General features: G+C 43.2%; 2 protein-coding genes across 12 annotated transcripts in view; one reads left to right on the top strand and one right to left on the bottom strand.

Annotated features, from left to right (window-relative positions):
• Positions 1–4,327, bottom strand: part of LRRC49 (leucine rich repeat containing 49) — a 52,683-nt gene extending 48,356 nt beyond the window's left edge. For 3 of the 7 annotated variants that reach the window (XM_075764616.1, XM_075764614.1, XM_075764619.1), the window contains exons 1-3: positions 1,688–1,819; positions 786–848; positions 134–221 (exon numbers count right to left, since the gene is read on the bottom strand). In XM_075764616.1, the coding sequence (XP_075620731.1) occupies positions 134–221; positions 786–848; positions 1,688–1,741 (205 nt within the window). In that variant the 5' untranslated portion in view covers positions 1,742–1,819. Of the gene's footprint in view, positions 1–133; positions 222–785; positions 849–1,687; positions 1,893–4,121 lie in introns of those variants that run through there. The other 4 variants (XM_075764613.1, XM_075764617.1, XM_075764621.1 and 1 more) reach the window with 3 other exon arrangements.
• LARP6 (La ribonucleoprotein 6, translational regulator) lies at positions 1,845–13,434 on the top strand. 5 transcript variants are annotated; one of them, XM_075764623.1, is made up of 4 exons: positions 1,845–2,008; positions 7,253–7,304; positions 10,089–10,281; positions 11,400–13,434. In XM_075764623.1, the coding sequence occupies exons 1-4, from the start codon at positions 1,921–1,923 to the stop codon at positions 12,468–12,470; spliced, it is 1,404 nt and encodes a 467-aa protein (XP_075620738.1). In that variant the 5' UTR covers positions 1,845–1,920; the 3' UTR covers positions 12,471–13,434. The 5 variants fall into 5 exon arrangements, with proteins under 5 accessions (XP_075620738.1, XP_075620740.1, XP_075620737.1 ...); XM_075764624.1 differs by lacking the exon at positions 1,845–2,008 and adding an exon at positions 4,661–4,793; XM_075764626.1 differs by lacking the exon at positions 1,845–2,008 and adding an exon at positions 4,734–4,793 and having other exon boundaries at positions 7,253–7,308.
• The last annotated feature ends 1,271 nt before the right edge of the window (positions 13,435–14,705 follow it).

Raw genomic sequence — 14,705 nt, 5'->3', positions numbered from 1 at the left:
TTAGCAGTGACATCACCAAGTATCTTGCTTTTCAAAGCCAAAAGCACACAAGCACAATAGGATAACTCTCTCTTCATATCGGGGTTCTGAATTAGAGACTAATTTTGTCCAAATACATTAAAATGTAAATCACCTTGCCTTCCTGAATAGTTTTTTTCCAGATCATGCTGCAGAAGTCTGTTGTGGAAAGATGACTGTTCTTTAGTTATTCTGAATTCAAACTGTAACATAATATTTAAGACAAACGTTAAAGTTTTCAAATGCAAACAACGTCTTTACACAGACAAAACCAACCTTAGTAACAACTACAGTTCTCAGGAAACTCTGAAAATGTTTTTTTTTAAAAAAAAAATTGTTCCAATAAAAAGAGATTCATTCTATTAAGATATTACAACTGAAAAGTTTCACTGTTGGAAACCAAAATGAAAATATGGAAGTTACCAGCACATCTACCTGCAGTTGACTAAATAAAGGGAAAAAAAGCCCACCCTATCAGGAATACTGCCATTACAGGAGGAAGAGAGGTACAGATGGAAGCATAAGAAATCATATATTAAAAAAATACAAAGTTTATGGCAGGCTATAGTACATCCCAGTGGTTTTACTTTATGTATCTTTAATAGGATGAAATAAATTACCAAAGGACATTCAGATACATCAGATATTATATTAAAAATCAGCATATTACTGCTGAAAAGGCAATTCCTACCTGAAGGTATACAAATTTGGCTATACCACACAACTGCATTAACTAATATAACTATTAAAGAAAAGGTAATAATTACTGGTTTGCTTTTTTCTGTTATTGATGAGGTCTGGATAACCAGCTGAAGACCACAATTATTAACCTGCAAGTTGGAAGAAACAGAAATGGAATATTACATTTTTCAAAAACAAATATCAATACAAAAAGTTGAATGTAAGTTTGTTTTAAAACAAACAATAACTGTATTTTCAGCAGCAAAATCTGCCAAGAAAGAAACTATTTTGCAAAACTATTATGAAGAATATGCCACAGCACTAAGTAACACTAAATAATTTTTAGTTTAAGCCCCCACTGCTGTTTTTAGTTTTAAAAATACACTTTAAGTGTAACTGATAAGGATGTTATCCTCATTCTGAAGTGTCTACATTTCAAATATAAAAATTTGTAAATTTTAAAGGCAAAACGTGCTGGTCTTTTAATTGGATTTAGATGACAAAACATAGCACCTAGCTACTAAATAATCAAAAGGTTTAACAAATATTTAACTAAATGGCTTATATATGCACTTCCCAGCATGTAACAGAAGGCACACAAACAACGTAAGGCAAGCTTCCTCACGCCAGTCACAGCGCAGAGAAGACCGAGCTCCCCTTACCCGCGTTTGCCTCACTGCCCCTCCTCTCGAGGCGCGCAGCGGCACGGACTACCTCAGGGCACTCCGCCCGCCCGCCCGCACACAGCCCCAACACGGCCTCACAGAACCGCGGCGCGGCCACGCCCTCAGAGGCGCGGCCACCACCCCACCCCGGGCCCGCCCTTCTGAGGAGCGGTGGGGCTCAGCGGGACGCCTTGGCTCTGGAGCGGCGAAGGCGCGAAGCGGAAGAATACCACTCATCGTCTCTCCGCATCCCACGCACCGGCGGCTGAGGAGAAGAAGCGGTTGTCACCCCCCCCCCCCCCCCCCCCCACGACAGCACCTACCGGGCCGGGCGTGGCCCGAGGACCCCTACCGGGCCGGCACTTGCTGGGCACCATGTAAACCCGCTTCCTCAGCGCCTCACGCCGCCTCGCACCTCTACACCGGCCGCCGCCCCTGTCGGAAATCTCTCTGCCGTTACCGGGGCAACCGCCGCTTCCGGCCCGCTCCCGGCAAGCCTCGCCTGTGCCCCGCCTGCCGGCTGAGGTAACGCCGAGTGGCGGGAAAGCGTGAGGTGATGTCGCGCTGTACGGCCATTCTGTTGTCCCCCGATGTCCGCTGCGGGAGCGATGCTCGGCGCCTGCTGCCCGGCGAGGCGGCCTCAGGTAGGGGCCGGGGGTAGGGTTCGTGGAGGTGCGAGAGGAGGCCTCGCAAGTGCGCGGCTGTCTGCCCGCCTCCCCAGTAGTACAAAGATACTCATACGATTGTATTCTTCTGAATTCTGAATGTGACTATATATGAAAACCCGTGAAGAGGCAAGAAGCAGGACGTACCTTCCAGTTCCTGTTCTGCCTCAAAAAGTTGTTTTGCAGGCACACACTTGTCACAAAATGTGAAAATCTGACTGGGAGAGCTTGGGCACAGACGTGGGGTGCTGAGAGACCTGCCTGTGGCCGGATCGGTACCTCAGTCTTGTGTCAGCTCTCGCTGCTGGCAGGTCAGTACCTGCTAACCCCAAGCAGCTCTTAGAGTCCAAAAGCCCTGCAGATAGGTTGTGGATGCTTTTACTCACACATCAAGAATTCAGTGGCTAGAAAAGCAACGGCCTGGCCGTTGGTGTGGAAGGGCTGTGAATTGCCTCATGGTGTCTGCCCCATCCCTACCCTGGGTTTAGCTTTGTGTATTGTCGGTTTAGTTACTGTTTGCTGAAAGGCTGACAGAATAATAATGAAATTATGGCTTATTTTGTGAGAATGATAAAATATGGGGGTGTTTTCTATGGTATGTAGACGATACTGTGCCAACAATGAATGTGCTGTAAGAAATCTGGGAAAGTTTTGCACAGTTGAGGTTCATGGGATCATAATCCTAACTAGGTATCAGAAGCTCAGCTGAGATATGGATTCCCCTCTTAAGGGACTTGTCTACATTATTCTTTTAGTTTTATGTTCTCCCATGGTTACAAATACTGCTTGATCTCTGCTGGTAGGTAACCATTATAGAACATTGCAATATTAAAAAAAAAAACCAAAAACAAAACCCCAAAAAAACAACAACAAAAAAACCAACCAAACCAAACATTAGCCTGGTAATTTCAATGGAGATCTAAGCAACACAGTGGTTGAAATTTTCATCTGCACTAATTCTTTCAACATTGTTAACGTATTTGTAGCAGACTAGATGATAACGATAGTAGGACTCTTCAAGAAATGAGCTAAACATTGACAAGGCCAAAGGCCAATTCTGTGCAGTGACCACTGGTAAAGCAGAAAAACAGATCTAGTGTCCTTCCCAATAAAATCAAGTTCACTTAACCTCAACAGAAGAAGCCATAAGATAAATTGAAATGTCTCTCTCAAACATCATTTAGGTTCGCTGTAGCACAAAATAGTTCTTTGCTCATACTGCTCCTGACCTTGTTCCTACCCAGGGAGGCAAACAACTCATGTGAACTCAAATACAAAAGCAGACCCACAATCCCTTTACATAGTCTCTCCTATAATGTCTATTTTGTGTTTGTATTTCTGCTCCCACTGAAATCAATAGCAAAGTGATGTCCTACCCAAGACTTATTACAAAATGCTGTTCTATTACCAGAGAAGTAGACATTTGGTTAGTGATGCATGTAAACATACTATTTCATAAACAAAGTATTTCATTGCTTAAGGCACGTTTAAAAATAAGCCAAACCCACTGAGGCAGAGCAGTAGTCCCATTACGTGTTCATGCCAGCAAATCTGAGTCATGAGGACTGTTTGTCGCGGTGATAAGAAGAACTGGCCCCTGAGTGCAGTCTCAGTTTTTGCCAATCCAAATTTTAAAGAAAACATCGAAGCAGTACATTCTTGTGGAGTACAATTCAGATTAATTGTACAGACAAAACCAAGGATTCCACAAATGAGGGGGTGGCTTAAAGATCCTACCAGCATTTAGCAGTTTGGGTTCGGATAGTATTGAAAGAAAGATCTTCCCTGACTGAAGAATTAATATTTACACGGTGAACTGAAATGTTTTAGATTCTAATCCTGAAAACATGAATGTTAATTTCACTTTAATAGCTGAAACAGTCCACTGAAATATAAAATAAATCAATGTGTGTTTTAGAAAAGGGGCCTCTATTTTAGTAAGTTCTTATGGGGGAATGTTTTTATTTTGTTTAAGTACCATGCAGAATTATAGAGGAGTGTGCTACAAAAATAACATATATCCAATCACATCCTTGTTCACTCAGTTTTCTTATTTCCAAATCTCATCCTCCGCATTTAAAACCACACTTACCCCAGTGTAACCTTTTTGGATTTCATAAAACGCAACGCTCTAGTCAGGACACAGTGGCACAGCCCCAAGGCTGTACAAGGAGATGAGAAGCCGGGACATTGCTCTTCGGTGAGGAGCCAGTTGTTTTCTGCTGAAATAAAAGCAGTCCCAATTCAATCGTCAACGACAAAGACACTTTAGCTGGCCGAGGGCCCTGCGGGCGTCCTAGCGGGCCTACGCATTGGGGGAAGCATCGCTGAAGGAGGAACGGATCCTCCCGCTGCCGGGCCGGGGCCCGCCCGAGGGAGTGGAGCTGGCGGCGCCGCCCCAGCGCCGCTCGCGTCGCCGCCGCAGCGGGAGGGGAGCGGAGGAGAAGCGGGCGGCGGCTGCGGCAGCCCGGGGCATCGCTGCTGTCGCGGCGGCGGCGGGCTGAGCGCGGCCGGCGGCAAAGCGCTCTCTGCCGCCGAGCGCCATGGCCCAGCGGCAGCCGGCCACCCCTGGGGCCCCCGAGGCGGCAGAGCCCGGGGCTGGGACCGCCGGCCCGGAGCTGACGGCGGGGAGCGGCCCCGTGCAGATCCGAGTGGCCGTCCAGGCGGCCGCGGAGGAGGAGGGGGGAGCCGGCGCGCCGTACTCGGCGGCGCGGGGCGGCGGCAGCTGCAGCGAGGAGGACTCGGGGCGGTGCGGGCGCTCCAGGTGAGCCCGCCGGGGCGCGGGCCGGGCTGCGGCGGTAGCAGGGAAGGGGCCCCGGCCGGCGTCCGCGTCTCCCTGCGGGCTGGCTGTGCGGGGCGAGGAGCGGGGCCGCCGCGGACACCCACGTAACGGTGCGGCCGTGGCTGATGCAACGCCGGCGGGAAGGGTTGGGAGACGGGGGAAACTCTCCAACGGAGAGACCCGGCAGCCGCCGGGCGGGGAGCTGCCCGCGGCGGCGGTGACTCTGCCCGTGCCCCCCCGCAGCCCCGCTGCAGGTGTGGAGCGGGACGTGGCTTCCCCACAGCGAGAAGCGCTGGGCTGTGGTGCCCCCCGACATTTCCATTTCACTGCCTTTTACAGAAAGGGTTTTAGGATTGGATGGTTTTAGGATTAGGATTGATGGATGGACCACTGGGTGGATAAGGAATTGGCTGGGTGGTCGCACTCAAAGAGTTGTGGTCAACGGCTCAATGTCCAAGTGGAGAATGGTGACGAGTGGCATTCCTCAGGGGTCGGTACTGGGACCGGCACTGTTCAACATCTTTGTCGGCAACATGGACAGTGGGGTCGAGCGCACCCTCAGCAAGTTTGCCGACGACACCAAGCTGTGTGGTGTGGTCGACACACTGGAGGGAAGGGATGCCATCCAGAGGGACCTTGACAGGCTGGAGAGGTGGGCCCGTGTGAACCGCATGAAGTTCAACAAGGCCAAGTGCAAGGTCCTGCACGTGGGTCGGTGCAATCCCAAGCACAGCTATAGGCTGGGCGAGGAATGGATTGAAAGCAGCCCCGAGGAGAAGGACTCGGGGGTATTGATTGATGAGAGGCTCAACATGAGCTGGCAGTGTGCGCTTGCAGCCCAGAAAGCCAACCGTGTCCTGGGCTGCATCAAAAGAAGAGTGTGACCAGCAGGTCGAGGGAGGTGATCCTGCCCCTCTACTCCGCTCTTGTGAGACCCCACCTGGAGTACTGCATCCAGCTCTGGGGGCCCCAGTACAGGAGAGACATGGAGCTGTTGGAGAGAGTCCAGAGGAGGGCCACGAAGCTGATCAGAGGGCTGGAGCACCTCTCCTATGAGGACAGGCTGAGAGAGTTGGGGTTGTTCAGCCTGGAGAAAAGGGGGCTCCAGGGTGATCTAATTGCGGCTTACCAGTATCTGAAGGGGGGTGACAGGAAAGATGGTGAGGGACTGTTTATCAGGGAGTGTAGGGACAGGACAAGGGGTGATGGGTTCAAGCTGAAGGAGGGTCGATTTAGATTAGATGTTAGAAAGAAATTCTTTACTGTGAGGGTGGTGAGGTACTGGAACAGGTTGCCCAGAGCGGTTGTGGAGGCCCCATCCCTGGAAGTGTTTAAGACCAGGTTGGATGGGGCTTTGGGCAACGTGGTGTAGTGGAGGGTGTCCCTGCCTGCAGCAGGGGGGTTGGAACTAGATGATCTTTAAGGTCCCTTCCAACCCAAACCATTCTATGATTCTATGACTGGTGGTGTGGTTTGTTTTGGTTTTTCCGTTTGGTTTTTATTACATAGAACGATAGAAATTTTCTTCAGTAGAATTAAGACATAGACAAGCAGACCTGTTCTATGGCTTTGGAAACAAGTTGACCAGACGTGAAAGCAAGACCAGTTTAAATGCAGAAGAACCTGCCACTTTGTAATCTACTCTACACTTTACTGTTTGATAATGCCAATAGTGTTGTCTGTATTCAATGATAAATTACAGGAATTATTACTGTTGACTGAAGTTGCTTTGATGCTTACCAGAATCTCTTACTCGTAAAAGGAACATCCAGGATTTTTCTGCCACAAAATTGCAGAGGGACAAAGCTTGTAGTTCATCTTCTGTTTTGTACTAAAGCTGCAGATGCTGTAATGAATTCAGTCACATAAAGATTTAGGCGCAATAGCATGAAATTGAGAATTCTGTTCGAAGATCAATTGTTTGTAATTGATTCTCTAACTTCATATCCTAGCACTGACTCAGAATGAACCACAGTGCATTGTTTTAAATTACAGATGGGTAGTCGGGGAGGGGGAATTTTCTGCAGCTGCCGAAGTTGTCAACTATGCACTAGAGAGACAGGAAGCAAGCATAGCTAGGCACAAGTAAAATGTTCAAACTGAGTCTGCTTATTCTTTCCACAGTCATATGTGACTTGTATTTTTATAAATACGTACAGCAGTCTACAGTGTTGCAATCCAGTTACTGATTTCTTAAATTCAGAGTATTTTTTACGTTTGTTTTGTTTGACAATATTACTCGTGTAAGTAGCCCTGGCCTAGACTAGAAAAAAAGGTGGTTATTTTTTCAAGCTTTGTAACATGTAATAGCTAACTCTTAAATGCCACTTATTTAGTCCCCTACAGTAGGTGCTATCTTCAGAAAGGTTTGCTGACAGTGCTGATGTATATTCAGTTCTTGTGGAGGTTGCCTTTTTGTAAATGGCCTCTTCCTTATCCAGGAAAGGCCAGAGGTATTGCCATGGAGGGAACTATAAAGGCTCTGCATCAAAAGTAGGTGAGTGGAGTTCACACATGCTTTTGCCATTTACGTATGACCTTAGCTAAGGATTTACTTTCAGGAATGCAACATCTGATAGGAAATTATTTATTCAAACATTTGGAAAATTGTCACTGATGGTCTAAAACTGCTGGAAATGAGCCATTTCACTCTCCAGCTAAGCTAGCAGACAATTTAGGGTTTTTTCCCTCAGATTATAGGTTTTATAACTTAAGAAATGAAAACCATTTCCTCATCATCAAAATACCACAGTTCTTTGGGAGATCTCTAAGTATTTGTGACATTCAGTCCTCAGCCATTTAGCTGCCAGGTGCTTCAGAAAGATCTTCAGGCTGTTTATAACATGGTTCTCCTATGCATAAAGTAAAGCTATTCTTGCTCAGGTTTATTTTGGATGCAGACAGATACAGGAAGAATCTGAGCTTGAAAGGTGAATGTTTTTATGATGTTGTCAGTCTAAAATACAATGTTTCACAATAGAAATTGAAATTTAATGATTGCTGCAGCCACACGTCCCATTAGTAGGCACGCAGTATTGTATCCACTAGTTTTTGTTAACAGACTTGCGCTGCCTTTCAGTGATTGTACTATTTGAACATCAACTTAATGCTGTAAATTGTATTGCCACATAGTGCTTATTAATACAATACCTTATTCTTTTTGAGACTTAGCAAAAACTTGCCAAAGGGTTATACTCTATCCAGACAATTTAATATATTTTTTGTGAGTTTTGATATTTAAAACCCAAAATCTATTCTCTATGCAGATGTGTGTTTAGTTTCTTGTGTGACTAATAGCCAGATGAGTCACCATGTTAAAAGGTTGTTTTTCAGTCTGTCCTAACTGTTTTGACAAGCATATCCCTCACAAAGCTCTGAATAAAGAAATAACTAAATGAAAGTTGTGAATAACTACTAGGCTATTTTTTGTCAATGTTGACTGACATTGATTTATCAACTACCTTTGTAGTAGAGTTGATACCTTAGAGGTACTACCAGTTGATCATTACTATGAATTAATATGGAGCTAGTTACAAATTTCTGCATTTGCTGTAGGTGGAATTTCCATACAGTACTTAGTGAGGGCTGTTGTAAGAGCCCTAAAGCTTTTGTAAAAGCTGAACTGTCTCCAAATATAGAAATGGTATATAGTTCAGACTGTGACCAATATTTTGTTTAGAGAGGTAAAATGAGACCTATTTCACTGTGATTCAGTGTGACAACACTGTAAGGATGGTACTGATCTTTGCAAACATGCAGTTCATTTTTATTGTTTTCCCTAGCATGATGCTCCCTTTTCTTTCCATCCAAACCTTCCAAATACCTGCAAATGTCTGTATTAATAAATCCTCTAAAAAACCCTATAAGCTCCATCCTGAATTGAAGGTAAGCTTTTCTTAGCAGAGTGTGGATATGTAAAATGCTGAAATGTTCTAAGTTTCTTGTGCCCACACTAGTTCTGAATCGGTAGTAGACAAAATTGTCTACTACAATAGGTAGTAGACAAAACTGCCACAAGGCAAGGTGATTCAGTAGCTTGCAACCTCCCTGCCAGATTGTAGTGCGATGCCTGCTTCCTTGCTGAATGATTTCACAAGCTCTGCAAAAGCCATTTAAGACGATTTTGGGAAAATGCATGGTTCCTTCTTTTTTGTTGCTAAGATACATGGGAAACCAAAGTAATACATGATTTATAGGGTGTAAGGGGCTTAGTGGATGATTTTTTAATTTATTTTTTTTTAACAGAAACTGACTATGCTAACTAACCACAGCAAAACTAATCTGCTAACTGTTTAAAAAAAAAATGGCTCTGGCTTAAGATAGACTTGTGCATTATAGTTCATATAGCAACGTCTGTGGCTGTAGTCTGTGGGAGAACTATTTGCCTCAGTGCTAGATAACATTTTAAATGGTTGTTTGTATTTCAGCAACAAACATGTTGCTGTAACTGTATGTGGCAAGAAGCTTATCTCAAATCCATGGTTGCAGTATCTTTTTTTGGGGATAGGATGCTCAGCAGTGCTCCATTTTGCACAGATACCTAGACAACATGATGGGAGGGGCAGAGAAAATGAGCGTGACTTCTTAGCAACCTGCATATGTGTGCATACACAGCTGTTCCTGAGGTACATGAACAGCTACTGCACCAAAGTCCTTACTCTGAAATGTACATACAGTTTAAGCCTCTTGGTAAACTGCTGGTTAAGTTACTCTGTCATTTTGGAAGTGACCTGTAAAAAGTGCGATAGTCCTGTCAGTCTTTCTTACTCCCTAAATACTAGCTCCTGCATTCATGCAGTGACGAGGCTTGAAAAATCATGATTGCATCAAGTCAGAATATTCATTCACTGGTACGTGACACTACTGAAGCACATAAATGTCAAGCCTATGTTTAATAGCTTCATACTGAAAAATAAAACACTGTCACTGGAGGAACTTTGTGCACCACCAAGTGCCTGTGCACCTGCATGTCATGTTTCGGTGTAGGATTTGAGTTGGCAGTGTGTTTTCAAGCTGCTAGCGTATATGTCTTATTGTTCTACATTGAGATCAGTTTGTGGAATGAGCTCAGGAACTTGGCTGCTTATGCTGACTGGAAAGCTTCGTCCTCTGAGCTGGCCTCCTGCCTCAGATGGATAGGGTGACACCTGTTCAGTGCCTACATATAAAGTAAGTTGGAATCAACATTATGGTTACGTATTTTCATTTTGAAAGACTATCTGAATCCACAAATAAAAGATGAAGACCTGTTTATAAAATGATTTAACTGTTTTCCAGTGGTGGGGAGAATGATGATGACTCTGACCAGAACTGGAAACCACCAGAAAATGACCTGATCCAGAAGTTAATAGCACAAATTGAGTATTACTTCTCAGATGAGAACCTTGAGAAAGATGCCTTCCTTCTAAAGCATGTGAGAAGAAATAAGATGGGCTACGTCAGTGTTAAACTCCTCACTTCTTTTAAGAAGGTAAGCTAACTTTTTAAGACTTGAAGTGCCTCGTGTAAGCCTGATGAATGTAAAGACATTAGGAGAGATTAGATGAAAATAACTTATTTCATAGAGGTGGTTCTACAACCTTTCTCTTTATCTACCTCTCTCAGGGGTTGATTCAGTTTTGATGTCGTCAGGTTTGTTCTCATCCAAAACTTCAATTGCTGAACTCGGTCATGATTGGCTAGGGAAATCATAGGCTTTTAAGCAGCTACACTTGTAAATTATCATTCAGGGAGAGAGTAGGGCATAGTAAATGGGACATTGGGCAAAATTCATTTCTAGATCAGCTACTCATGAGTAGCTAAGTAATCCTGGCAAAGTTACTTTCTTGTCTCTGAGAAGGGATGGTGTATCTGACCTTTGCAAATGTATGGAGATCCAAAAATTAGGCGTAGTAGAAAGTATCTGATAACTGAAGTCACTTAAAGGTGAGGTGGGTTTTGTTTGTGGGTTTTGTTTTTTTTTACATTGGGAACTCCTATGTAAACGTGTATGTAACTGATTTCTAAAGTTACATTAGAAACACTTTGTCAAGATTCTAAATCTCACAGTCTTGCAGAGCTCTTCAGTCTAGAACTTAAGGCACTCCCAGTGTCTTCAGACCACTTTAACCAGATCATACTGATAATACAACGTCTTAAAAAGAATGGAGAAGTTTGTGTTTGTTTGTTTAAACTGAGATGTTTGAAGGAGGAAAAAAATCAGTTCAATAAAATGAAGTCCTAAACTTGGCAAAACTACTTGTTTGGCAAATTTAACCCCACAGAACATGCATTTTGGTGATGATTCAGACCTAGATAGGGAATGACTGAACATCACTTTAGCAGGCTTTAACTAAAGTAATGATTTTCAGTTTGAGATTCAGTGTCAGTTCTTATTTTGAGTAGATTCACCAGGACATGAGCTTTACAGGAGCTCACTGATGCCCATTATAGCAGGAAAACTCTTTACTTTTTCACTCAAGCCTGCTACATGAAACTTAAATCCAGGTTTCTGTTTGTAGACTGGAGCCTGCATCTGCCTTACACTTTCTGTAATTAGTTTGAGTGGGTTTGATCAGCTATGCTGCCTAGCCTGTGTCTGTCTTCAAGGTGAAACACCTCACCCGTGACTGGAGAACCACAGCCTATGCACTGAAGTACTCAGACACTCTTGAGCTCAATGATGATAACAAAAAGGTTAGAAGAAATACTCCAGTTCCAGTGTTTCCAAGTGAAAACCTCCCTACCAGGATGTTACTGGTCTATGATATCCACATGATTTCTGAGCTGCAGGCTCTTAACAAACAACAAGAAAATGGATGCGTGCAAGAAAGGTTAATGGAGCATCTCCTCAAAGCCTTTGTAACTTTTGGTGTGATTTCATCAGTTCGTATTCTCAAGCCTGGTAGGGATCTACCACCTGATATCAGGAGAGTCAGCAATCGGTACACCCAACTGGGAACTCAGGAATGTGCAATTATAGAGTTTGAAGAAGTAGATGCTGCCGTACGTGCTCATGACTTCATGTGTGCTGAAAAGAAAGATACAGGCATGAAAGTCATCCTAATAGGTATGAAACCTCCAAAGAAAAAAGTTCCCAAAGACAAGAACCACAATGAAGATACCAGCAAGAGTCATAAGAAGGCTAGATCCCTTAATAAGAGAGTTGAAGAACTTCAGTTTGTTGGTGATGAATCTTCAGCAAATAGCTCTTCTGACCCAGAGAGTAATCCTACATCACCATTATCAGGACGCAAAAGCACTGCAACAAATACTGTGAATAATTTGAGCCCCATCATTCACCCAACCAACCATTTGAGTCCCAACGTGTCACCCAGATCAAGTCCTTGGAACAGTCCATCTTCACTAAGAAAAGTAACTAAAAAGTCTCCACTGGCTGAAGACGGCAAGCTTAACCAAAGCACTAGCCCTGAAATTCCAAGGAAATGCACAGATTATTCCTCCGACAGTAGTATCACTCCTTCTGGTAGCCCCTGGGTACAGAGAAGAAAAGCTCAAACTGTAACACAAGAGAAGAGTCCCGTCAGTAGCCCCATGTTGGCTCGGAAAATACAAAATGCAGACGGCCTACCTGTAGGGGTGCTGCGGCTTCCCAAAGGTCCTGATGGTACTAAAGGATTCCACAATGGCTGTGAAAGAAGGAAGGCTAAAAAGAATTAAGAAATCATTTCTTAAAAGCAATCTCACAAGTCAGTCTGCTTTTGTTCAAGCCTGGTGAAAAATTGCCACTTGAGTGAGCTAAATCAGTATTTAATTTTAAAAGATTTTGTATTCATATAGAGACTTTATCATTTGTATATTTGTATATTCACTTCACAGAATAGCTGAGGTTGGAAGGCATCTCTGGAGATTGCCCAATCCACCTCCTTTGCTCAAGCAGGGTCCACTACAGCAGGTCACTTGGGGTTTTGAGTACCTGCAAGGACAGAGACTCCCCAACTTGTCTGGGCAACGTGTTCCCGTGGTCAGCCATCCACGCAGCAAGACATTCATTACATTCAGGTGGAATTTCTGGTGTTTCAGTTTGTGCTCCTTTTCCTGTTACTGGGTATTGCTGAGAAGAGCGTAGCTCTATCTTCTTTACTCCTTCCCATCAGATAATGAAAACATTGATGAGATCTACTCCCCAAGCCTTCTCTTCTCCACTCTAAACAGCCCCAGCTCTCTAGGCCTCTCATATGAGAGATGCTACAGTCTCTTCATCATCTTAGGCGCTTATCTAATGCGGTGCCCTTATCTGCATTATTTTTTTAATGTATCAGTTTAAAACAGGCATATAAATCATTCATGTTACTATATTATTTGCAAAGCTATGATCCTGAAGAGCAGTGTGTAAATACTTACAGTATAGTGATTGTATTATGATAAACTGTGGTATGTTACCAGCCTAATAGTGATAAGGATTAGAGGTTTTGAAGACTTTCTTTGTCTCAAAAGGAACCCTGAGAAACTTATGCTACAGTGAGCAGTTGCCCTCTGCTTGCATACATCTCCAAAGACAATATCGTTTAGTAGGACCAAAGCATATTTTCACGTGATGTGAACAAAGACTCTGAGCATTGAAGACTGTTCTGTAAGGGTTATCTCATGTAATCAGATGACAATAAACAAAAGTATTAATTCAGTCTAGATACATTTTGTTTACTTCAAAAATAAGTTGAGCTGCACCCGAATAGATACTTAAACCTCATCTTACACCATATGAAATTCTAGAAATAGTTACTCAGAATTTCCACTGCATTTGGGTGCGAAAGAAAAAAAAAATCCTCTGCCCCATTAGTGATGGTTACTTCAGTGGTGATGCTTCACTCGGACTGTATGTCACAGTAATTTTTGTATAGTATTATCAACTAAACAATAGTTCTCTCACTGTTAATTCTGAATTTAACAAGCAGGCTCAGCAAGAAACGCTTAAAATTAACTGTAATCCTACCTGAAGCCAAAGAAGGAATTTCTGCAGTTTTACTTATGAAAGTTATACTCCTGAAAAATAGCCCAGTGATAGAAGGTAAAGTTTCAGTTTCTAATGTACAACTTGGGAACTGTGCACGACAAAGTTCTAATCAGATGATGATTCTACATTCCAAAACTTCTCCCCATCCTTTCCAACTCCAATTTCTACTCTAAGCATAACACTTGTGCAGTGTGAATAACTGCAGTAACACACAGGTAGAAACCAATACACAGAAATCCCCGCTTCTGTGTATCATTCTTTAGCCACCCAAAGATATTCCTGGTTCTTTTACTTCACCCAAATGGAATCCTCCAAGTTACCTCCTGACTTCCATTACCAGCCAAGACACTATAAATACTGTTAAACACAAAGTGGTGGTTTTTTTTAAATCAGCAGTGCAGCTGCAAGTATCTAAGCAACAGGGTAAGTAAATGGTCTTCACAAGAGTGATTCAGTAACTCTAGATTACATGTATACATATAGACACACATATATAATATATATTACGTATATAACAGCACTGTTTCACTATGTATCCAGAACACTCATTTCATTAATAATCAGGGAAGGGTGGGGTTTTTTTATTATAAAACATGCGTTGCCACGTACTAAACTGTTTGGGGGCAGTAGTACAACTGATGTAAGGCAGTATTTTGAAGACACGCAGACGTCAATTAAATGGAAATACTGAGAACTGTATGTAACAGTCCATAATGTTAAAAAAAATCTTGTAGACACTGTATGCTTGCAGGTAAAAAAGGAAGTTGGAAATAGCATTTACCAGGGCTATGGTCTCTGAATGAACACATCTACATGTCCTATTAACATGTAAACCTTAAAAATCAAACTTATTTGTGTGTAACACTAACAGCTTGAAACTAAATCTCTCATCTGACACTGAGTCTTATTTTGCTTTTGAAAGTTTTAGAGTTGACAGATAA

The sequence above is a fragment of the Balearica regulorum genome, chromosome 12 (assembly GCF_011004875.1).
Source record: "Balearica regulorum gibbericeps isolate bBalReg1 chromosome 12, bBalReg1.pri, whole genome shotgun sequence".
In the NCBI taxonomy this organism is placed as follows: domain Eukaryota; kingdom Metazoa; phylum Chordata; class Aves; order Gruiformes; family Gruidae; genus Balearica; species Balearica regulorum.
Note: the sequence above shows the minus strand (reverse complement) of the source record. Positions and strands in the feature narration are given on the sequence as shown.